The sequence below is a fragment of the Aulostomus chinensis genome, chromosome 12 (assembly GCF_037954235.1).
Source record: "Aulostomus chinensis isolate RoL2024-O1b breed Wild chromosome 12, RoL_Achi_v1.0, whole genome shotgun sequence".
Classification (NCBI taxonomy): domain Eukaryota; kingdom Metazoa; phylum Chordata; class Actinopteri; order Syngnathiformes; family Aulostomidae; genus Aulostomus; species Aulostomus chinensis.
This window is the reverse complement of record NC_141331.1, coordinates 14,846,869-14,871,388: the sequence shown is the minus strand read 5'-3', so window position 1 is coordinate 14,871,388 and position 24,520 is coordinate 14,846,869. Positions and strand designations below refer to the sequence as shown.

At 41.9% G+C, this 24,520-nt stretch overlaps 4 protein-coding genes across 10 annotated transcripts; 1 reads left to right on the top strand and 3 right to left on the bottom strand.

Annotated features, from left to right (window-relative positions):
* Positions 1–1,540: 1,540 nt before the first annotated feature.
* On the bottom strand, positions 1,541–5,350 carry mitd1 (MIT, microtubule interacting and transport, domain containing 1). 3 transcript variants are annotated; one of them, XM_086221247.1, is made up of 7 exons: positions 5,082–5,350; positions 4,883–4,987; positions 4,170–4,306; positions 2,443–2,529; positions 2,246–2,358; positions 2,067–2,127; positions 1,541–1,978 (listed from the first exon to the last, which is right to left on the bottom strand). In XM_086221247.1, the coding sequence occupies exons 1-7, from the start codon at positions 5,224–5,226 to the stop codon at positions 1,883–1,885; spliced, it is 744 nt and encodes a 247-aa protein (XP_086077373.1). In that variant the 5' UTR covers positions 5,227–5,350; the 3' UTR covers positions 1,541–1,882. The 3 variants fall into 3 exon arrangements, with proteins under 3 accessions (XP_086077373.1, XP_086077375.1, XP_086077374.1); XM_086221249.1 differs by having other exon boundaries at positions 4,209–4,306; XM_086221248.1 differs by having other exon boundaries at positions 4,883–4,984.
* A 219-nt stretch (positions 5,351–5,569) lies between these two features.
* mrpl30 (mitochondrial ribosomal protein L30) lies at positions 5,570–9,279 on the top strand. Of its 2 annotated transcripts, XM_086220367.1 has the most exons (6): positions 5,570–5,691; positions 5,777–5,888; positions 6,500–6,583; positions 6,839–6,985; positions 8,406–8,479; positions 8,569–9,279. In XM_086220367.1, exons 2-6 carry the CDS (start codon positions 5,847–5,849, stop codon positions 8,699–8,701), a joined length of 480 nt encoding a protein of 159 aa, XP_086076493.1. In that variant the 5' UTR covers positions 5,570–5,691; positions 5,777–5,846; the 3' UTR covers positions 8,702–9,279. The 2 variants fall into 2 exon arrangements, with proteins under 2 accessions (XP_086076493.1, XP_086076492.1); XM_086220366.1 differs by having other exon boundaries at positions 5,580–5,888.
* Positions 8,975–13,284, bottom strand: txndc9 (thioredoxin domain containing 9). 3 transcript variants are annotated; one of them, XM_086220363.1, is made up of 5 exons: positions 13,128–13,284; positions 11,911–12,105; positions 11,632–11,750; positions 10,451–10,705; positions 8,975–10,363 (listed from the first exon to the last, which is right to left on the bottom strand). In XM_086220363.1, the coding sequence occupies exons 2-5, from the start codon at positions 12,082–12,084 to the stop codon at positions 10,243–10,245; spliced, it is 669 nt and encodes a 222-aa protein (XP_086076489.1). In that variant the 5' UTR covers positions 12,085–12,105; positions 13,128–13,284; the 3' UTR covers positions 8,975–10,242. The 3 variants fall into 3 exon arrangements, with proteins under 3 accessions (XP_086076489.1, XP_086076491.1, XP_086076490.1); XM_086220365.1 differs by lacking the exon at positions 13,128–13,284 and adding an exon at positions 12,725–12,861; XM_086220364.1 differs by lacking the exon at positions 13,128–13,284 and adding an exon at positions 12,456–12,595.
* A 304-nt stretch (positions 13,285–13,588) lies between these two features.
* On the bottom strand, positions 13,589–24,292 carry rev1 (REV1 DNA directed polymerase). Of its 2 annotated transcripts, none has more exons than XM_086220362.1 (22): positions 23,960–24,292; positions 22,995–23,070; positions 22,512–22,659; positions 21,877–22,045; positions 21,229–21,777; positions 20,309–21,135; positions 19,997–20,095; positions 19,754–19,870; positions 19,398–19,521; positions 19,172–19,300; positions 18,921–19,075; positions 18,720–18,839; positions 18,411–18,631; positions 18,157–18,329; positions 17,868–18,085; positions 17,590–17,786; positions 17,233–17,499; positions 16,790–16,889; positions 16,496–16,698; positions 16,241–16,391; positions 15,444–15,546; positions 13,589–15,340 (listed from the first exon to the last, which is right to left on the bottom strand). In XM_086220362.1, exons 3-22 carry the CDS (start codon positions 22,633–22,635, stop codon positions 15,229–15,231), a joined length of 4,158 nt encoding a protein of 1,385 aa, XP_086076488.1. In that variant the 5' UTR covers positions 22,636–22,659; positions 22,995–23,070; positions 23,960–24,292; the 3' UTR covers positions 13,589–15,228. The 2 variants fall into 2 exon arrangements, with proteins under 2 accessions (XP_086076488.1, XP_086076487.1); XM_086220361.1 differs by having other exon boundaries at positions 22,512–22,644; positions 23,960–24,291.
* Between the last annotated feature and the right edge of the window lie 228 nt (positions 24,293–24,520).

Here is a 24,520-nt window from a genome sequence, read left to right as displayed (position 1 = left end):
TTTCCTGAATGTTCCCACTGAGCAGAATTCAGAGACAGGAGCACTATGTAGGCCACTAGGCTAGAGTCAGCGGGGGGAGGAGGGGGGCGGCATGGGGAGGGGAAACTAAACCTTTGCATCCACATTTTTGTGTGGATGTGATGCTGATGAGGCTCCTCATCACATAAATCCTTATCTCTTCCACCGGGGTATAAACCCAGCCGGCGACATCTGGATTACATGCAACAAACCTCCGTGCAACATGTCAACAGGCCGTAGTGACATAAGAGTTTACGCTGTGACTTGATTTAATTCCTCCGTTCATGGACTGAAGGTAATAAAGGGCAATAACAGCATGCAAGTATATCTTATCATAGAACGTGATTAGAGGTAATATGTTGTCCTATAGGCGTGGACGTGTAGACACATACACTGTGTTAAGAGTCTTTGTCCTCTCACAGACATTTGCTACATTCATCTCTGTTGCATGATGGATTATAATTTCTTCCTGTCAGATGCCATGCGGATGAGAACTGCGCATATCCAGATTAAGGCCGATAGATAATCCGATCAGCGCGGCATTTGAACTCACGTGGGTTATAATTCATTCAAATATATTCCCATGAAAATGTAACGAGGAAGATCGTTTCTCTAGTTGGATCTATATGAGACCCCTCCCGGCAGACAAGGGGGCGTCGCTGGTCACACTGACCCATGTCAAACACTGAAGATGCCATACACTCATTGTCTTTTCTCACATTCCTGCTATATTTCTGAAACAAAAAAAAGTTGGACTTTAATGTTAAATATTAACAACATACCTCTATGCGGGCTCTTCGTGGGAATGCTGGGAGTTGATGTATGAACATGTGTCCACCTGTTCCTGGCCAGTTTTTCACGAGCAGATTACAAACAGGCAGAAAATGTTATGGAAATAAATAAATGGATGAAAATGGGGGACAAATGAGAAATACTGCATTGTTGTTGTGAGGCTCAGCAATGTGCACCTGACACAGTGACCATGACCTTCGACCACCAAAGTCTTTACACTTCATCCTTGAGTCCCAGTGGAAATTTGTGGCACATTTGAAAGACTTCCCTCAAGGCATTCCAAAAATGTTGTGCACCAATGAGGTGAGAACAAGCACTGACCGCCAAAACCATTTCCCTCATCACGGCATCCCGGTGTACCTTTGTTAATGAGTACTCAGATGGGTGTTGGGATTCAAACCTTGCTCAATTGGTTGAGCGTCTATTAACATTTAATAAAAAGGAACTAGCCCAGCAAGTACATCACTGGGTAATACTTAATAAGGTATCTAAGAATTATAAACCAACTCAATAAACTGCCTATCACAAGATTTTTAAATAAACTTACTTTATATTGCGATAACCCCAGATTGCAGTCGTATTTGGGCCTCATTTGGGCCACGTTTGGCACTTCTGGCTCTGATGTGGGCCAAATTTGGGCAAAATATCAAGTTTTATCTGGGATGTACTGCAGGCAACTGGATGAGCTCAAAATCGGAATAAAATGAAAAACACATAGAGGCTTCCGGGTATTATAGATATAGTTTTAATATTGTTTTCTTTTCCTCAGATGGTGCTAAAATCAGGCAGATCCACAAACCACCCTTTTTAAAACAAGTGAGAAAGAGTCATAGAAAAAAAAAATCATATTTTACACATGAAGATGAACTGTTATTTCTAGACTTAAAAAATATTTCATCACACAACTAGTTGAATAAAAGCATCAACGCTGTGATTAAAGCACATTCTGTAACACCCGTAGTAGAAATGGCATTTAGTGAAGACGATTCAAACGCAGCAGCAGATGGAAGCACGTCGGTCAGTAAACAAAGACACTTAAGGTATAAAAAAGAGAATTTCAGATTCAGGAATCTTACAGAGTTTTTGTGTGTTTGGTGTGAAAAATATCTACTGTGGTCTCGTGGCACTGCCTGAGGTCATAGTCACAATATCCCACAGAGAATCGACCCTGTGGGACAAAATTTACATTTATTACAAACAAAAGTCAGTAGTCAACAGGCATTCAGGGTTGAACAATTAATGATTTTAAGTCTCACTTTAGGTCTCTTGAAGTAATCCAGCCCTCTCCCTATCTTGATGATCCAACCGTTGTCAAATCTGTAAACACATTCATTTGAGTTTACTGCAACACAAAATAAACCAGTAAATAAATAATTTTTCAAAAAAACCTGAAAAGCCAATAGGAACGCTGCTGCCACTGCTGCCGCTGCTCTACCTGATCTCCCTGTCGTGGATGGTGGAGGAGTACTGCAGATCCAGAGTTACTCCCTGAGAACTGAGACTGTCTTTCAGCTCAGCCAGCGCGCTGCTCTGCTGCTGGCTGTCCGCCTGCACAACAATTACACACGGAGGTGACTCAAAACGCCAGACTGCTACGGTTGCTACGCGACGGCCTGTTATTAATAAACCCACCTCATCCTGTGAAGTGAGAAGATGGATGGTTTTCACTTTGCAGGTCGCTTTCAGCAGCATCTCACAGAATCGCAGGAAGTTGTACAACTGTGATAAAGACACTATGTGTTAGTGTGGTGCTGGGGGGTGTGGAGGCGCTTTCAGAGGGCGACTGTTCGCAGCTGCGTGTTTTTAAGGTTTATTAAATGCAGGTGAGCCACAGAGGTATAAAAACAATCTTGTTTTTTAGTTTAGAAAACTAAAAGTTCAGTTATCTTTTATTATAAATTCAATATGGTGAGTTTTTCTCGTGGAGTTATCACATTCAGTAGACTTTTTCAAAAAGTTAGATAATACACAAAATACATGAGGGACGTTTTTGTTAGATGCTGATAATTCAGAAGCTACGACAACTTGTAATAAATATTCTAGTCAAACAAGAGATGATGCTGATTTATGCTGATTTAACTATATATATATATATATATATATATATATATATATATATATGTGTGTATGTATATATACATTGTGTATATATATACATACATACATATACACAATATATATATATATATGTGCTGTAGTGTGTATATATATATGTATTTATATATATTACTAAAGCACATATATATATAGTTATATATATATATATGTATGTGTGTATGTATATATACATTGTGTATATACATACATACATACATATACACAATATATATATGTGCTGTAGTGTGTATATATATATATATATATATATATATATATATATATATATATATATACACACACACACAATAACAGAGCTGGATTATAATTAGTGTACTTGTCAAAATCAAAAATCACATCTCTGATATTCAGTAATTTTGCCAATATTCATTTTGCCAGTAAACCTTTTGTTTGTTGTTTGACAATAAAGAGTCATTAACTGCAGACTCAGCAGGGTTCTAACGTTCAAATGGTTTATAATTGGTCCATCGAATATGTTTGAAAAGCTTACGATAGCTTTATCAAACACAAACCTCATCAACAAGTAAATCAGATTCTTTCCCCAAAGTGCAGACGAGTGCTGGTCTGCACTTTGGGGAAAGAAGGCGATCTGACGGTGGCTGTGATGAGCCCAGCAGCAGAGAAAACATACTGGGGTTACGCTGTGTGTGAGCAGTTTCTGACTCTTCTGACAAATGTTTTCCTGTATTCAGCCTGGCACTCACCCTAACTGGACCAGATGTCAGGGCAAATTTGCTATTTTTAGTCATTTGGAAAAAAAAGATAGAAACTCCAGCTTATCTGAGAGTGATATGAGTTACAAACTTAAAAGAACCTGGGAGAGGCCCATGTACATGCATGAGATCATTTGATCAAACACAAATAAATGTAGTCACATGCAGCGTGTTGACAAGATTTTGACAAAGGAATCTTCTTTTCAAAAAAAAATAAAAAAAATCAAGTTTAGAAACCTAGAACCACTGGTGACCTGTCCAGGTTGAACCCCGCCTCACACCCAAAGGCTGCTGGGATAGACTCCAGCCCCCCCCCCCCCCCCCCCCCATGACCCTCAACAGGATAAGTGGTAGAAAATGGATGAATGGATGGAAACCCTGAACACCCTCATGACAACTGCATATCGAGTTAAATTTGGTGTTGTTCTCACTTACTTAGTAAAGGATATTCTAGTCCTCAATCAAGCACAGAGGAACCAAGTAATCCAAAAGATTTCTTCGCGATAAACCAGTAATGAAAAGGGAGACCTGGTGAATGTGTCGTATATAGGGGTCCTCCACCCACACCTCTGTCAGGGCGCTGCTGATGTACGGTTTGAACAGAACCTCATAGCTGTAGCCAGTAGCGTCCTCGGCTATTCTCATCTGCTCGTGGTATTTCCCATCTGACCCCACAGAGAAACAGCAAAAGACAGGAAATAGGCTTTAGAAGAGGAGGGTGTAGAGAAAGAAGCCTGCTCCAACCAAGCCCCACCCTTCAGTGGTTGGAATGCTGAATTAACTACAATTTCAACCGCTAAATTATGATTTTATTTCATTAAATCTGTAAAAAGACATGAATGCAACCGGTGAGGATAACATCAACTAAAATGGATCAAAAATTTATACTAGTTCTTTGCCTCCACGATAAGATAAAGACTTTGTTTTCATAAATGAATGTAACTGAATCGTGCACATTATCTGTTTAGTGAAATAACAAAAGAGAGCACTTGCTGCACAGAAAATCAGGGGTCAATCTGGATTACCATCGACATAATATAAGACCCTCAGTGCACTTAAAAATGACCAAATCATTCTGCAACATCCTGCTTGTGGGACTGAGTGACTGTACATTTGTTACGACTCTGCATTATTGCAGTTCTAGATAATAAATGGGAATACAAATAATAAAAAGCAGGGTTAAATAGGGGGCAAGAGTTGATGTTTTGCCTCACAGCCTGTTTTTAATTTGTGATGACTACCTTCTTTCAGCTGGTTGACATGAGCTTTAATTTGTTCTGCTCTGTCCATGTAGCCCTTGATCTTGTCCCTGTAGTGGCCCCTCTTTGACTCATCCTTCACTGCTGCTGACAAGAGGGACACAACACAATTCAAAGTGACGGTCCACCCTCTGAGTTACATTTTGTTGAAGACTGTATCAACTGTATTAATGAGGAAGACCTTTCAGTACGTCCATGAGCAGCTGGATCCCCTCCTGGTAGCAGACAAGAGACTCCAGGAAGCGGCCGCTCTGGTCCAGCTCCACTGCCCGCTTCAGAACCGAGATGGCGGACGTTTCCATCCCAGACACATGATTTTGAGTCATTTTCCCTTTGCCTTTTAATGATCTCTATTAGACCAACAGTGAATTCATGATGAGCAAATGTCAGGATAGTCGCTGGAAAAAATATCAGCCAGTGCCTCCAACTCGGAAACTACATGGGTGCGGCATAAAAAATAGTCCGGACTACCGTAAAGGCTTTATGTTCTCTCGACGTCAGCAAAAGGGTAAAACAACGAAAAAACAAAAAACGTATAAATTACTACAAATAAAGATTTATTACAAATAATTCATATAGTATATCAACCATTTTTAATTTCAATTAGATTTTTTTTTAAACTCAGGAACTTTGTTCAAGTGCCATGTGTTTATTCGGCTCTGAATAATGGTGACATCCATTTACTTCCGGTTGAAATTTTCATGCAGGACATGAGCAGCTAACATTTAGCTGCTATTTTCTAACCACTGATAAACTGGTTAGATATTTCAGGCGCGAATGCACTGAATAAGGTTTGAATGTCATTTATGTTGTGAGCGTGTTTACACATGTTTGGCAGGGTTGAATTGAAACGCTTATTCCAGCCATTCTCGACAGTGTAACCTTGGCGCGCATGCCAATTAGCTAGCCCGGGGACGACGACTGGCTCCCACCCGAGAGTTATACCATGTTACGTCTCTGTCACGGTTTGACGTCTCCGTCTGTAAAGGTAAGAGCCTCAGGTCGTCACTATCAAATCAGAATTCCATCCATCCACCTATTTTCTATACCGCTAAGCCGTTAAGGGTCAAAGGGGGGCAGGAGCCTATCCGAGCTGACATTGATAACAAGCCACTTTGATACATAATTTATATTTTAATGCACCAGTTTCACTATTAAACCAAAATATAAATAAGCAACGGAACAGGTTACAACATACATTTAGAAGATTTAATCAGGCCACTTAAAAAGATATTTGAATTATATATTTTTGTTACAAAAGTCAAAATATCAGAAGTATTATCATTTAATTTCAGTATACTCTCAACCAACACATGACAGCTACAAACGTTTTTGGTTTAACAAATTAAATACCTGAAAAATAAAGCATTTTTGTCACATAGATAACATAAAGTAGTGTTGTTAAATGAAGTGTCATCGTCCACGGTGGCCTAGAACTTTACATAGAAAAAAGATACAGATATAGATAATGGTAAATTCTAATAGAAGCCTAAGTGGTCATGTTCCAACCCCAGGACACCGTGAGCTTCTAGATTATCAGTCAGACTGTTTATTCTGTTTTTATGAATGTCATGTCATTACTGTTTTGTGTGTTTACAGATGCTAACAGATAGTGCCCTTTCCCGTTGTCCTTGGTTTGTGCCCATGCGCAGCAAGTTTTCAAAATCAAAAGTTTCTATGGAGGTAAGAGTGTAAACAAACAAACTGACCCAGAAATTTTATATTGTAAAAAAAACAGTCAAATTTTCCCCATTTCACACCAAAAACCGAGCGCCGGGCAGAACTGAAGATTCACAGCAGTGCATATGGCTCTCGTTACAGTTTACATCAACAGTATTCGCCTGCGGTCCACCTCGCAGATTCTAAGACTACATTCTCATCCCTCATCTACGTTGCTCTGCTGTCAGTGTATTAAGAGCTCTGCGTTTGTCTTAACAGGTTATTGCTCGTCGATCAGAAGAACATGAGAAATATGGAGGAGACCCAGATCAACCTCATAAACTGCATCTAGTCACACGTGTTAAAAGTGTGAAACGAAGGCCGTACTGGGAGAAAGAGATGATCTCAGACCTCGGGCTTCATAAGGTAAACAACTGCCTATTTAATGCTGTAAAGTTGATTTTTCCTGTTTATTTCACTACTTTGTGCATATGTTGGACATCTAACTGAATACTTTTTGGGGTACTGACCAAATTACTTCTGTACTACTTTGCACCATTCACTTTAAATTGATCCGACAACAAAATGTATGTTAGCAAAAGAGAGCAACCGTGTGATGTCATCCATAGAGCCCAACAGTGTTAGGGTGATGGCGAGCTGACAGTAGCCTCAGGAGTGGCTATAGGGTTGCCACCTTTCAGAAATAGAATTAAGGGACACCCTCCCCTCGCGCCCGTTGCCGCAAAAAAAAAGGGACATCCCCAAAACTCCTAAGATGCATAGAAATGTATCTATTTTTGTATGAAAAAAACAAAATGGTTTGATTTAAAGTTTTAAGTGCTTTATTAGCGCTGAACATGTAAACGTGACTGCACAGACAGCCTGAGCCTGAGCATGGTCATAGTGAACTAATAACAGACAACATATTCATGGTAGAAATGGCCATTTATGTAGATCTCAGTAGGTCAGGTCTCTGTATCTGTGTGGAGTCAAGAAAGAAAGTGCATAACATAAAACTAATAAACATTAAAAAAGTGCATAGCTTCCCTCAACTCCTTTTACGTCCTGTTTTAAGTAACAAAACTAATAAACAGATAAAAAAAAGTTTTCCTGCATGCCTTGCAGTTTGCTTTATATTCATCTTCAGTGACTATCGAGCCACGGGTTGCCCTCTTCCCACTCCCGTCTATAGTTTTGTAGACGTTTCCTCTTTTGAGGACGAGGTGGGGTGTCCCGAGCGTCTGCTGTAGAAGTCGAAGACATCTTTGTTGTTTTTAAAACGCGCGGCGGTGCACTGAGCAGAGCGAGCGAGGTCACTAGGCAACGAACGGTGACCAGGAAGTGGAGCACAAAGGGGCTGGGCTGTGCAGGGCAGGAAGCAGTCAGGCAGATAACATATTTTGCTGTCTTTAATATTTCCTGTCCTTTATTTTGTTCATTATTGTTAGTTCAGTGTTCACATATGTGCGCTGGTGTGTGTGTGACAGACGTGCATGGGACAGTTGTGAAATACGGAATAAACTGCTGTATTGGTTCAAAACGGAACGCAACTTTTAATTCCCAATTACGTAATGATTCCGTATTTCAAGGGACAGGTGGCAAGCATAAGTGGCTACTAAAATCAAAATATGATGTATTCAAGGCTCTCTTGGATATTTGTGATTCAAAATGAAAAGTTGGCCATGGGAGCACCTTTCACCCAAGTAAACAGCTGTATTGAAGCAAAATAACACAAAACAGCCTCCTGTCACCTTCTGAATTCCTTACTTGCGAATTGTGATTTGACCTGTAATGTTTAGTCTCTAATTAATTGCATTAACACCTTTCTCCTCTGCCGTGGCTCCAGGCACACGTCCCCGTCGTTCACAAAAATATACTGTCGGTCAACCTCAGGCTGAAGACCGTCAAGCATCTCGTGAGGTGAGAACAATATCGGTCACTGTAGATCCTCATAGCACGGAGATCCTCACAGCTGCTCAACTGTCTTTCATCCCTCTTTACTCTTTCAGGATCCAGCCTCTGAAGACCCCGTACGGACTCCCTTCCGAACAGGACATCGCCGACACCTACATCAACAGCAAGGGAGAGCTGGTCGTGCGCCGCCTCCTCCTACCTGTAGAGCCCAAGGCTATAGACTCGTAGCACCACTCTGTCACGACAGTTTTTATATATATATATATATATATATATATATATATATATATATATATATATATATATATATATATATATATATATATATAAATAAAATGTATGTGTGTGTGTGTGTGTGTGTGTCAAAGTATGGGGTCCACATTGAAGTTAGCTGGATGGAGTGTTTTGAGTTGATGTCACTGCAAATGAGATAACGATGATGTCATCAACGCGTCTGTCAGCGAATCACAGCCTTGATCATGAAACAGGAAGGACTTCAACTTGAAATAAAGGATTGCTGGTTGTATTCTTTAGTTCTCTCTCACCTCCTGCTCTCAATTGGACGACCAGTAGAAGTTACAATTTTTTTCCCCCCTAAATAAAACTTTTGAGCGACTGTGCGAAGACAAAGTGATGAGATTTTGTATTTGAAGGGTAAACTACAGCGGAACATCATAATATTCTGCCTAGACTTATTCAACAAAATGTCTCAGGAAGAGGAGATCTGTTGAAATAGGTCCAAGTTTGATTATTGACAGAATTTGGACAAATGTGTGACCTTTGGGACTAAATTTTTTTTTTTTTTTTTTTAAAAGGGACCATGTTTTCCACAGGGGGGCAACATGGCTGGATGCTTGTGAAAGAAACGAACACAGTATTAATGTAAAAAAAAACTGGTGTGCTCTTGTGTGCAGTGTGATTCAGTGTTTAGGTCATGTGGCTTAACTCATATTTCGACTCCTTCAGCATTCATATAGTTACATTTGTTGGTTTCCATGTTTCACGCCTTTGTGGGAAAATGTCAGCATTCTGACACTCGTGTGTTTACATATGAAAAGGAAGCAGCAATGTCTCATTCCGGAGCAAAATAGGTCAAATTAACAGCATGTAGTTTGATACACATAAATTTTGTTTGTCCTCAGAATTTATAAAGCAAATTTCAAGATTTTCCCAACATTTCCGATGAAGACTATTAATGTTCAAGATTTGAAATTTCCTTTTTTTCAGACACAGTAGAATTAAATATAACAGCACTGAAGTTTATACACGGCTGCTGCTGCTGAATCCACCAAAATAATCCAAAACTTTTAACTACTTTTTGATTTAAATCTGGATGAAATCATTTTAACTCTTGCTACATGGAAATGGGTAAAAATGCACTCTGATGGTCAAACATCATCTTGGCACTCGCGTTCATTTACAAAATAAAACACAGTTGAAGAGGAAACACGTCAAACAGAATATGATCAGTGACAAGATGATTATTGATTCAACAGAGACAAACCAACAAGAGAAGAAGGCTAGAAATGTGTGGATAACAAGTATGGAGGCTCATGCTTTCATCCTGTGAGCTCATTCTTGAAATACAACACAAAGTATGAAAGATGAAAACGAGGCCGAAACAAGAACGCTCATTGCTCCTAGAAAATATTTCCATGTGATGTTTAGAGGGAACGTTGAACAGTCACTGAGAGAAACTGAAGAGGGCTGTCAAAAGATTCTGAAGTGAGGTAGCCCTGAGAGAAGGAGCCAGATGACCGCGATGTAGCTCAGTCGTCGTCGGAGTCGGAGTCGTAACCGTACCCTCGCCCTCGGATGGTTTTCTTCTCCACTTTTGTGAACTTTGAGCCTGACCTCTGCGTCAGAGTGGGAGGCTCCATCAGGTTTCCACTGGGAAAGAACAGAGAAGGGGGTGAAAAAAAAGTCTGAAGACCGATTCTGCAGCCGCGACACAGTGAGAGGTAAATGCTCTCTTACCTGTAGTTAATGACATCTGCACAGCCGAGTCTCCACTCCAGCATCTCTGTGGGGAACTCATCTGTGTTTCCCAGGTCGGTGAATCCAACCACATAGTCCTTTGTTTTTCCGTCTATCAGGAGCGCCAGGGTGGGAATCACCTTGATCCGCAGCCTCTCTGTCAGGAACGGGGCTTTCTCTGCATTCAGCTTGATGAACTTGGTTTCAATGTGCTTCTTTGCCAAGATGGCCAAATGTTTGTCGAGGATCTTGCATCTGTGTGTGGAGGATAGAGGGCAGAGCAATTCTGAGGGCAGCTGAAACACTATGGGGGCTGCTAAAATACCAACTTACTGACCTGAACATGACATGAACAACAAAGCGGACCAAAAGCTGAGCGCTGGCACAACACTTGACACTGCACTGATGTCATCTTATGACTGAAATGTTCCCTTACAAGCTCATAAATGAGGCCAGTAGTTTTTTTTTTAATTATTATTAAATTACTAGTGAAATTAGTCTTAATTTGTTTTGTTTGACAAACAGTCAAGAAACAAAAGTTTTAATCAAGTGACAAAAAAAGGGCATGCTTCCCATAGGAACAGGGGAAAGCAAGAACATTTAATATGTATGTTTGAAAAATGAGAAAGTTGTAAGTTAATACTCATTCAGCAGATCAATAAATTCAGCTTTATGCAGCAATGTCACATTACTCTAATGGCTCTGTCACTTGAGGGTTTTACGGGTTGTCGCGTTTCTACAAATCCACCGTTCAATGTTACATTTTTTTCCCTAGCACTGACAGCGATGCCGTCTTTTAGTTATTAAGTCTTAATGGTGTCCTGAAGAAAGAAATGAAACCCTTTTTATTCCCTTAAAACTGTCATCTGCATTTAGATTACATGGTATCAATATTTTTATGTGCACTAGATTCAGCTTTGCAGGAGATTAGCCGGAGGGCAGCGCCACAGTTCGGGTCAACTGCTGCGACGTCTCTGACTCTGACAGTCGCTATGCTGACTTATAAATCCGCCACCAATCGGCCTGTTATTTAGCAAGAAAGCAAGCAGTTTGAGGGATTTTTTTCCCCTGCAACTGAACAAGGGAGGGAATGAGAAATAACAATCCTGCTCATGATTTTGATGTTTGAAACTGATTTCCTCTCCTTTCTACACACATGAACATACTGGGTCTGAGTTTACCTGAAGGTGGAATTTCTGTAGAAATGGCACACAACATTCTTGCTATCCTTGACCTCGCTGAAAAAGTCTTTCTCGCTGGGGATTTCTCTGAACTCTCCATGACCTTTAGATAACCACTCCTAAAAAAAATAAAAATTAAATTAAAATACAGACATATAGAAATGTAAAGGGATTAGCACGCCTCATAGAGGACTGTGATATATACATCGGTTGAAGCATCTGGCATCCATTTGGCTCTGGTGAATGAGTGTGTAAAGGGTATAAAAACATCCCACGTGCCTGCTTCTGTTTCTGCGCCTTCTTCAGTGCCTCTAATCGTCTTTCTTTCAGTCTCTCTAAATCATCTTCATCCAGTTCATTCAGTTTGCTCAACTGTGAGTCCACCTGCTCCTCCACCAGCTTGGCCGACTGCTCCAAAACCTTTGCCAAGATCTCAATTGATTGGTTGGCCATTATTGCTTTTGCAAAGGAAACCTGAAGGGTTAGAAGAGCCAGAATTAGCTGAGACATCAGCACAGAGTTACCGCAAGTCGAGACCACAAGATCAACACAGCGCTGTCTTACATGCATCAAGGAAAACAAGTACCAATACATAAAACAGTGCATTTAGATCCATCAACTACAAATAATGCAATTCAAAACATTTCCATTAATACACCTGTCATTAACAAGGCTTGCTATGTTCAGATTTGATTAAAACTCTTTCGAAGCGCAGCTAATCAAATCCCTGGATGCTGAATGACGTTGAATCCTGTAGTTCTTTATCAAAGCGATGCTTATAATGCTGAATAAATAAAGCAGATAACATATCAGAGAAAACTAACCTCGTTATGTGCAAAAATTAATAACAAAAAAAAGGTTCGCTGTAAGACTTCACGACTGAAGCAACACGGATATTATCTCGTTATTCTTCTGTCAAGGCTGCCACAATAAAATACACCAATCCACGAATGTCAGTTGTCTGTCGTTAAAAGACACGACACAACAACTAAAGTACTCAACTGTTTTATTTCATGACCAAAATTGGGAATAGACTAGAATTGGTCAATGTTAATATCACTAATTGGACATTGAGAAAAGCGTTATCGCCCACCTGACAAACGTGCAGTGTGTATCACAGAGACAAAGCCCTGAACGACTGGACACACCTCGCCGGTTGTTAGCTAGCGTTTAGCTAACTTAACGTTATCCTGCAGTTAAAAACTATTTGACAGTTGCTTTTTGCTTCATCTGCAAATCATATAATACAACATTATTACTGTAGGTAGCGGCTAGCTTTTACAATTACCTAATGCGTTTTAACGATTAAATTAGTGTCATTATTAGCCTGCTAAACTAGCACGCTAACATTAGCCTAGCTAGTTCATTTAATAGTACGGCTGTAATCGTCTCACTCAGACGTGGAAACATGTCTAACCCATACATGTGAGAAGAAAGGGGCATAGTTTGACAAAATAATATAAGAAAAATGACCAAAACCAAAGTGTAGCCAGTACCTGATGTCGTTCGTGCGCGGTATGCTGCCTGCGTCAGTTCTGAGTGACGTCACAGAAACGCCACTTACATGCCTTACGTTTCTTAAAGCTGCAAGAATCCCCCTTCAAAAAAATAATTATTAGGGCCTGAGCCCGGAGGTCCTCCGTGGCGAAGACCCTATTATGCTTGCTCGACACACTCGCTACTTCAAAAGTTAATTTTTATTTTCTGTTCCTGGAGGACTGGGAGAGCACAATATCTGCAATAATTCTGTAACACGAGGTTTTTTGTTTTTGCTTTGAAAAGCCTTGATATGTTTTTCCTTTGACTTTTTAGGAACGCCTTTTGTCGCTAGCAACGTAACATAAGAGAACAAGTATCAAGATCAAGTATTCGTCTGCGCCTTGCTCACAGTATTGCCTTGTCACTTTCTGCTAGCATGGCTTACACTTTAAAATATAACAGAGACAAACAATTTAATGCAGAATTTACAGTTTATTATCAAGGTTTAGAAAACTTTCACAGCTTCAGGGTCTTCAGGCACAAGCCAGATTATAGAAGATAAGACTGGCCGATTTGAACTTCTGGCCATTCCCTTTAGGAAAGATATGATGGGTGAAGAGAAGCAACGACTAGAAAGTGAGTTAAGACTTGCACATTCTGGATCACATTCATTTCAACATGTTACAGAAAAGGACAGATGGATTCAGTTTGCATATAGAGATATCATTTTAAACAAACTCTTCAACCGAACAAATCCAGCCAGCAAGCCGCGTCTGCTGAGAACTTTTCCTATCGCCACTCACGAATGCTCAGTTTGCAGAAACACACAGGTGGAGCCTTTAAGCCATACAAACATCTTTTAGGCCTGAAGTACACAAGATGGGTTACAAAGTTAAAAACCAGATCACCTATTCCAATTCAAATCCAGCATTATTTAGCATTTTTAAGAAACAGGTAACTAGGTGGGAAACACTAGAATACCACAATTTATTCCATATACAAAGGCTTTATGAAATGTTACATTATCTTGGAGGGACATCTCACTCGTTAGTGAAAACTGCATAGGCTACTTATTGATTGCCACCAGAGTGCTACTGAGAATCAACAGTTAACCTCATGTGAAGTGCTTTGGCCAGCTTCGGATTTCCATGTTGTACCACGTAGAAACATTTGAAGAGTGAGAAGGTCTACAATTTAAAGACGGTTACTAAGAATCCACTACATGTAAACAATACAAGAGGTAAACCCTTTACATACATCTTTTTTTTTTTTTTTAAACAAGTATCTTTTTTTTCTTTTTTTTAAAAACAAACTTTATTTACATATTTTAATGACAAGATTTGGCACTTTTTTTTGTGATACAACTGTGCAAGCAGGTTACTTTTCCTCTGCTTGTTTTCTGACGGCAGTTGTAGGAGTTTCACAGATCAGTGGCATGGAGCACCAAAGAAAATGATGTTTAAGTCGGTGTCATTATAATTAACCGTATGTTTTGATCGGATAAATGTAGAAATTAACCCCATCGTGTGTCTGTTAAACATGGAACACAGAGATGGTTAGTCAACAACAATCTAAAATGGTATTTGGAATACATACAGCGAAGAGGTAAATTAAAATCGCTGTCTGCAAAAACTTTTTTTTTTTTAAATATAAAAGTTTACATATGTTAAAAATTAATTTGTGCATTATTTCCAGAAGAACTACACATGGAAATTGTGTCACTGCAAAAAGCTGATAAGATTATCACTTTCGTGGGTTTTGGTTCAGGATTCTCTCTGCCCTACAGTTTGCCTCGTCTCTTGAAAAGAACGAACACAGAAAACAATCCACGACACAAACACTGATCAAATACTGTCATGGCTCTTGTGAAAATGTTCTCGGCCAGTTTTACCTGCGAAATCCGTCATCTCACTCCCAGGAGACAACATTCATGCAGATACTCACTGGTGTTGTGATTTTATGTGTCGCTTTCCACAAACATGCCAAAAAGCGATCGCTCATAATATCAACGGCAGGTGACCCAATGAGAGTTAAAAAAACAAAACAAAACAAAACAAAACAAAAACAACACATGGTTATACAAAAGGTTAAAGGTGAGACAGGACCTGTCTGTCCAGTTCATGTTATCTTCAGCGTGCTACCGTATGTTTGCTGCACAACGAATTGCACGTTGTCCAGGATGAAGTCGAACGCCATGCTCCAAACAGACTCAACGGACTGCTGCATGAGCCTGCAGGGACACCAACAACGTAACACATTTTTAAAAAGCTGTATTTTTAAGCAATATTTCACACTCTAAATTGAAAGGGGGCAGCATTTTATTAATGACGTACCTTTTCATATACTTTATGATCAAATCCAGCCTCTCCAGATCTTTATCCTCAATCAAGTCAGTGCAGTATTTCACCACCTGCAGGATGTCTTCCTCCATGGGTTCTGATGGAAAGTTATTCATACATTCTTAATATCAAAACAATTATTTTCATGACTGTATTTGTTCATCCATCAGTCTGAAAATATTTTTAATCTACAGTTTTTTCCCACCCTGTAAACCCAGTTGAGATTTCCAACCTCAACTCCCACGACAGCATATGAGTCCACATAATTGTTATATTTGGCTTGTTTAGTGAAACCCCCCCCCCCCCACACACACAATTTAAAGTTTTTAAAATTCCATATATTTTTTAATCCCACAGCAATTGGAGCATAAAACATACATTTTGTTATTACTGTGTCTGGTCTCCCATGAAATTGATCGTTTTTTATATCTATATTCCACCAGATGGCGCCATTTTACAATGTTTACCCTATGGAGCAAATACATGGTATTTATATTTCTTCCACCTGCGGTACTGCAAGCCAATAGAATACTTTCATTCAACTAAAAGTCATTTTGGTGTGTTAGTATGTTTGTCAAGAGTTTGGTGTGTATGTGTGTGTGGTGAGAGGTATTGAAGTTGATGAAAAATACATAACAACAATAAATAACCAACCACAATACAGAACCAAGAAATAGTTAAAATTTCTTTCTTCCATAAACTGGCAGTAAAATTGCTTTATTGTTTCAACTTGTTGCAGCCCAACGAAGATCATGCGAACCGGCCCGTGCAGAGCTGTTGTGCGAGCTTACCTGTGATGGTGGTGACCCATTCCCGTAAGAGAGTTTTAATGTCCAGCAGGTCACAGGCTCCGGCCAGAGCTGGGGCAGGGCGGGGAATGAATTTAGACACAGACTCGGGGGTGTCCCGTTTTGACGATGATGTTGAAGGAGCAATTTCAGTCTGGAGACAGCAGAACAGATGCAGGCTTGAGGGATTAGTCAAGTTCCTAAATACCCCCCCCCCCCCCCCCCCAAAGCAGACCATCTCAGTGTTTAATGGCTCACCTTTCCTATGTTGACCTGTTCCTTCGGTTTCATCAAAGGTGGAATGCTTTTGGCTGGGCTGTTGGTTTTTAGACGCTTTTTCAGAGGGGAAGGACCCTTTTTAACAGGGCTCACCGCGTTCTTCCTCTTGTACCGCCGCTTCATTCGTCCAACACCGATTCCTACGGACTGTTTTAGCTGCAGCAGTGGATTCTTCTGCTCCACTGCAGAGAAACAAAGTGAAAAAGTAGAATATTCATAATGCAAGGGCAGGACATACCTAACAGCTTACAAGTCTTCCACCTACAGACATACCCATTTTAGTCTGAGGCTGGGTATTTGTTACACGGCTGTAGGCTGACTTCAGTTCTTCTTGGAGCTCTTTGGGAAGGGCAGCAAAGACGTCTGGATCCACCTAGAGTCAGGGAGCAGAGAGAGGGACCTGACGAAGCTGACATCATCATCACAAACGGCCAAACACGCTTCTCACACTCTGAAGGTTATATAGCCGTAGGTGACTATATAACACACTCAGAATTGTGACTTTTTAATGGAATCTCAAGTAGGCATATTTTGATTTTTGTACTTTTAGAAGTAAAAAAAAGTAACCCCTGACCACCATGTCACCTGGCACCAGCCAAGTTTGCTTTGGTGAAAGAATGTGCCAAGTGCTCTCTAGTCCTCTTCATCCAAGTTAGAATTGATGCATAAAATAAATCTATGATAGTCAACTAAACTCAGTCATTTTTCATCCTTACCTGGGAGAAATTAGGGAGTTCCAAAACAATTCCTGGACCGTCCGGCTGGTTTGGGATCTGTAGGACTAAAGTACCAACAGGTGGAGCGTATAACACAGGTCCAGGGGCAGGAGGAGGACTAGGTGGACAAGCTGGATGTAACTTAGGACTGGAAGGCTGTGGACTGGGTGAATGGCGCTTATTAAGTCTCTCATCTCTGCAGTTCCACGACTCCTCCACTTGTTCACGCAGTTCTGCCGGCAGAGCCTCCAATACAGAACGATCAACCTTGGGTTTGAGGAAGAAACACAATTTGCCGATGACATTTCCTTCTTAATCTCATTCTCTGCCAGTCAAACAATCCTGTCAAGTCCCTACCTGAGAGGGAGAGGGGATTTCAATACTGAAGTTGAGACGTGTTCGGGAATGTTTCGGAGTTTGTCTGCATGCTTGTTGTTCTTTACTTGTTCCTGGCTCTGGCTCACTGGCAGGCTGAGGATGTGTACTGGAGTCAGACGATGGAACTGTGACAGGGGAAGACTTTTCCTGATGTGCTTTCTTGTTGTCTCCCACATCTGTAACATTCATATAGGACTTACTTCAGTTCACTGCATACTACAGTCATATCATTTGAAACTCAACGACATGACACAAACCTCTGTTGCCTGATCCTTGGCCCAGCAACAACTCTTTGATGGAGCGTTTCCGAAGGCCGTTGGAGTCATGAGGGACGGAGTTTTTTCCCTCCAGGAGCTGAACCTGAATGCCGAGTCCTCTCAGGTCCTGAACCTCCAACTTCATGGCATGGAACAACTTAATGACTGCAGCGGCGATCAGCTGACCGCTGTCGGTAGACTGCGCAAGCATCACGGTCCTGAACAAAGCACATATGAAGATGCGTCTACAAACATAAGTAATGGATGGAAAAGGCTATTCACTACTTACCTGGCGATGTTGTCACATATGCCATGACCACCGTATTTAGCAGGCTCCAAGGGTGCTCCCATTTTCCTGACCATGACTTTGAGAGTCACCCTACGACCTTGCAGCCCGGCATCTTGTAGACGTTTTTGTACCTCCATGGACAAGTTTGACAGGAAACACTCTGCCTCATCAATCTAGTAGACGGGATGATACGAGAGATTTGGGGAGAGATGGATAAGAAGTGCACGGTAATAAGTTTGCAGAGTAGGCCTAACCTTTTTAAATCGTATGTTGTAGTTCATCTCAGCTGAGACAGACTTCCTTTCCTTCTCGTAGCGGACAGGACGGTCATCTAGACCCCTGCAAAAACGGAACAGGGTTTGTCCGGTGCGGGGTCCAAACTTCTTCTGCAGCTGAGAAAGAGACACCTGTTGGAGGTCCCCACATGTCCTCACACCAATAGAAGCCAGCTTTCTGCCCATAACAGGTCCAACACCTTGGGGGAAAAAAAGGTCATGTATTTATTTAGGAAAGCTGAGAGGATGTAGGTGATTATCATGATCACTAGGTGGTGCTGTATCTACCTGGTAAGCTGGTCACTGGCAGGTCCCGAATAAAATCATCTACCTCCTCGGGCTTCAAGATGTACTGTCCATCTGGCTTGGCTTTACGGGTTGAAAGCCGAGCCAACAGAATGTTGGACCCTAGGAAATGAGAATGACACTCAGACAGAATTTCTCATGCACTGTCTGTATATTTTACAGTATCCAACTAATTAAACTCACCCATGCCAATAGAAGCGCAGCATCCTGTTTTCTCCTTGATGTCTGCTCTGATAGCTTTGGCCAAGTCTTCTGGGTTGATGTCCATCTCAGCGAGCAGAGCCGAGGCGTCAATCAGCACTTCATCACAGCTCAGAGCCTCAATGTCATGGGTATAACTGCAAGCAACAAAAAGAAGGTGAGATGTGCATCCCATAATTCTGCATGTACAGGAGACAAGGGAGTACACTGATGGACCAGACTGTTGTTCTCACCTAGCCAGAGTCTCGTACATGGTTAGAGCCACTTCTTTATAGGCTTCAAAATCATATGGGACAGACTGCAGAGAGGGGCACAACTGTTTAGCTTTGCCAAAAAACATCCCGTTCCTCACACCTGCCTGCCTGTGAGAGAGAGCGAGAGAATTCATATTTCATTTTGAGCCGTGAAGTGTACATCAAGAAAGATTCATAGGAGATTAAATGTACGCGTCCATCCTACCTTGCCTCATAACTACAGGATGCAATCTCTGCCATCGACAGAGTAGCATCCTGGTCCACTCCGTTTGCATGGGAGTCAGGACTATCTTGTGAAGGACTGTTGTGTAAATACCCATCCTCGATCCCTGAGAAGCAGAACAAAGCTACGTTGAAGACCCATTTGGACGGACCTGGACAGCAGGGGCGCACCAATTTACTGTCTGATGCTTGTTCTAATGGTTTGTATGGCGGTCTCTATAAAGGCTGTTCAGAGGAGCAGTGATCTTCACCTGCCACTCCAGCCAGCAAATACTAAACTTATGTAACAATTCTGTACTTTAACTTTAAATTCATTGAATGCTTTTAAGACAATCTCACCAGCTGGAGCCTGAGCATGCTTCCTCTGGTAGTACTGCTGCTCCAGCTGAGGATTGGCCCCAGGTCTCAAAGGGACTCGGTTCTGTCCGCGGTTACTGGTCACAGCAACAGGCTTCCCTGTGAGGGTCAAAAAGACCAACTTCATTGTGGAGCACTTCCTGCACAGCTCTCTACGCGTGAGCGACTGCATGCATGGGTTTTTACTGACAACACACATTCATACATAGGCTAAAGGTGTCTTACCTTTGAGCTCTGGCCGGTGTCGGATCCCCACAGACACAAAGAAACAGTCCATGTCCACGTGAAGAATACAAGATTTAACTGCCACTGGTGCTGATGTGCCTGACACATGCAAACAAAACCCAATTGTCAGAAGCAAATTCCAAACGTCAAGAGGGCATTAAGTTCCTCCAGAAAACTAGCTTGGTTTGGGAAAGAACCGACTGCAAATGATGTCCCTGACTGACTGTCCTGACACTTCAGGCCAACATGACAAACAGAAGAATGAAAGGAATCATGAACTTAATACAAAAAAAGTGACCCTTCCTTTCCTACCTTTGCTCTCCAAAGACCACTGGGCCACAGATTTTCGCAGTCGGTCTTTACCAGGAAAGGAGGCGCCCCCTGTTGCTTTTCGTTTGCTATGCAGTTCATTGACGTATTCAGAAAAGCCAGTCCTCCATGTCGAGATCTGATGTAAACGTGAGTGAGAGTAGAACTCGGAGATCAAACCACCCGTCTGTGCCAACATCTGCACTGAAGACTCAGAAGATGGTGTCTTGTCCGCGGGAGGATGAGGTTTGACTGTTAAATTGTCCGTGTTTATTGAGGCATGGTGAGATGAAAAGGCATTGTGGTGACTTCCGTTGATTCGCGTGGAAGAAAGTGAAAGAGACTGAGATGCAGGGCGAATCTTTTCAGGGTTCGACTCAGCCACAGAGGATAATCGAGGCTGTTGGGGGAGTAGATGGCGTTCTGTGTTTTTCATGGCCTCCTGATGAGAGGGTGATGGTGATTTAAATATCTGTTCATTTGCTTCTTGTGAGCTGGGTTCTTCAACACAGACAGCCAACAGGTTGGAATGCTTTGGAGGACTGTGGGGGAACTCATATGGGTCAGGTTTGGTCTGCAAACGTACTGGAGGACTCACAGGTTTATTCTCTGGAATCAGAACTCTGCATTCAAGGTCTTTATCAAGTAAGGGTTCATCTGCAACAGGGGACAAGTCCTTTGGGTTTAAGGCACCATTAACAAGATGAGCGTGTCCATTGGTCAGAGGTGCGGGGAACACCACTTGTTGGGACGGACATGTTTTGCTGCACTCTTGCATTTTATTGATTTTTGGATGGCTCAAGTCCAATGAGGTCTGCAGTATTCCATTTCTGTAACACAAAGAGATACAAACTAACTTCAAAGTAATGTTGGCAAAAAAGCAAAAAAAAAATCCAACACTCTAGTTAACACCGTATACTCACAATCTCAATTCCACTTCCTTGTAGCTACTCTGTTGAGTGCTGCAGGAAGGGCTGGTCTGAGGTTCAGGTTGGCCCACTCTAGGATGAGGTGTTGTGGTACTTGATGATGGGGGCTTGTGAGGGTGCTTCATGGGGTTCATGGCGTATGATGGGTGAGTGTGTGTAAGGCTACAGTGCCTGGGCTCTGTGTTGAAGAGGATATGTTCAGGAAGAAGGTGAGTAGTTGTTGAATGACTTGGTGTTGGGTTCATGAAGTGAACTCCGGGACTCTGCTGGAGGTGGGAGTTGCCTTGGTGAAGTTGCTTGTGGGCAGAGTTGGGGACGGAGCTCTTCTGGCAGCTGGAGGTAGATGGCTCCTGGCTGAGAACAGAGTGCTGAATGCTGCGTTGTGGCAAATGAAGCTTTTGACGATAGTTGGGCTGAAGCAGCCTATTGCTCGGCCCCGCCACCTCGGAACTCTGACGCAGATTCATGCCAGGGAAGAGCGGGCCCTTGTGTTTAGCATACAGCTGGTACTGTAGGTAAGGAAGGAGACGCCCGGCTTTGACGCTGTTTTGAACAAAAGACAAAACAAAGAGTGGTTTTGATGTAGCATTTTAAAATACAGAATATGATGATGTAAACATACTTCACTGCAACTGAACCGACCTGTCAGTGATCCAGTCTGGCCTGATGACCTTTTGCTCTTTGAGTTCCTGGATTTTACTGTTGGGCAGATTATTGGCAATGATGTGGGTGGTCTTGGAGCGAGAGTAGTAGACATGGAACTGTCCACCGTGCAGCATCATTAGTCTGCGAAGCTCATCTGCACTTGGCTCTGCTCACATAGGGAAAAAAATCATTTTAGAGGAGGATAAGCAAACGTCCACAGGTGGAAGGACTTAATTTTGGTTCACCGTCATAGCATTACGCACAAAGATATTTTGATGCAAAAAAAAAAAAAAATTGCAAATCGGGCCAACTAGTGACACGCCCACAAATGCTGATTTTGTCTGAAACCAGCTTTCTTATGACATTATTCCGTATCACCGACATATACACCATGCAAAACTGACTCAAACCACAAGATTCTAAAGAGCATTTTGTTGTACATTATGCCTCATTATACCCAAACAAAACACCAGACACAGGAAATATACAGTAGAATACCAGAACACATATTTATCGCATTTGAAACAACAAGGAAGGAAAACTCTTTGCACAAATGCAGAGGGCAGTCTATGAATGACAGATAGAAAAAGTGGAGACGCGTTTGTGAAAATCTGTCGGCAGCAAAGCGTTACCTGTGTATCCGTTGACATAGATGGCCACTCCGCTGAAAATGGTGGAACACGTGCCTTCCTTCTGCTTTTCTCTGGGAGCATCGCTTCTAAACTGCTCGTCCAACTTTGACACCTTGGCAGCCATGTAGCCACCCTAAAAACACAACCACTGAATCCATGAGACGAGGGTACGGTTAGAGAACTGTCGGTAACGACAGTGCACGCAGGATCCCTGCGCTCAAATTGACATGTAAAGACTTGGTGCCAATCAAATCGATGCGTTGGTTTCCATGAGAGCGCGGGGTGTCTAAAAAGTGAATTACATAATGTACTGTATATCCCGATGGATGACCTCACTCTTATCATGGTATTTAAAACCTCTCATTCAGTTCCCCGCTACGCACCCTTCAGTCTTCAAGCCTACTTTAATATTCCATCTTCAGGGGCCACATTTTTAGCTTCTGACACAAATTGTCATAATAAGATAGCAGATGTCACACTCACTCGTTCTGCCCAACCATTGTCACCGCTGGCATTGGCTCTCTTCTTTGCCCACACATCTCGACTCATATTGAGGTATCTGGAAACACAGGGGGGAGCTCTTCATCATGCACCGCGGTAAGAGGTGACCAGTAATATTGGTAACTGAAGATACCGGTTAACTGAACTGGTCCAGTGTTGCTGAAAAAAAAACAAACCTCTCTCTCTTTTTTTTTTTTTGCATGGGTGTTGTTTATGAGGAGGGGTATAATGCAATCAATATTCCAAATTCCACATTTTTATGTGATTCTGCTTCTGCCTGTAATAACCCTTGATTAAACTGGACATCAACAAATATTATTTAAAAAAAAGTGACAGGAGTGTTTCAATAAACAAGTCAGAGACCAAATAATCACAGTAAAATAAAAGTTATTACATGACAAAGTGATAAACATGACAATATTTTAAAGTGGAGCTTCGTGTCTTGTTTACACATGCAAGCTTAACGACAATAACACAAGTGACACCGCTAATTAACGTCCTGATCATGTATTAATTGACTGTCACTTTATAATGAGAGCTAACTCGTCATTGCAGGCTGGTTGGAAGCTAAGTGGCGGAGGTTCACGTCCAAGGGCATGTCCGGGCAGGTCCTCCGCTGCTGACAGCTCGGCGACAAAGAGCCACATGTGGCTCCAGGTCGATTCTTTCACGTAACCGCTAACATTAGCAACACTAGCTTCAGAGGACGATCCTAGTTAACCACGCAGCCGCTGCGCCACAACACGACTCCAACATCACGTCTGTTCAAACGAGCGAAAATAAGGAGCGTGAGAGTGTTGACAGTGTCCACTAACAATGCTGGACGTATTAGCCTACAAACAATAGGCAGGGTGACAGTGGGTCCAGGGTAAGTCCTGAAACCCACCCAACGGTTAACAACAACGTCCCCAAGTGAGTGAGAGCAAACAGAAGTCACTTGCTTTTACCTTTTATCGTGTCAGATGAGGTTGTTAGCCACACACAGACTTCTCTCTGCAGGCAGCAGAAACGGTGCGTGTGTGTGTGTGAGTGTATATACTGAATAAACGAGGTAGCACCGAGCGAGATGAGAATCCCCCCCAGCTCCACTCCGCAGACTTGACCTTATTCTCCAGGGAACTCCTTCAGGCGACCCGAGACCCCCTTATTTAGACATGAGGCCACGCCATGTCCCTTTAGGATTTTCGCTCACCCTCCCAGTCCTCCTGCTCTCCATTTCTACCGCCTGATCCATTTGCCTTCCCTTTTCTCTCAGGAACGGCCAAGCGTACGCATGACAGCAAGTACCTCCGGGAATGATTTTCAAAATAAAGTGCAGTTTCGTCACAGCCGAGACAGCGGGCAGCATGTCTGCGGCAGAAGAAGTATACATTTTCTCTACTCAAGAAATATTTGAAATACCTCATACAGTAATTCATTCAAATCCCTACTTTATATCAAACGGAAAAATACTTGATGTTGAGTTTGCTTAGGTACCAAAAGTAGGAGTACACATCCTACATAATGTA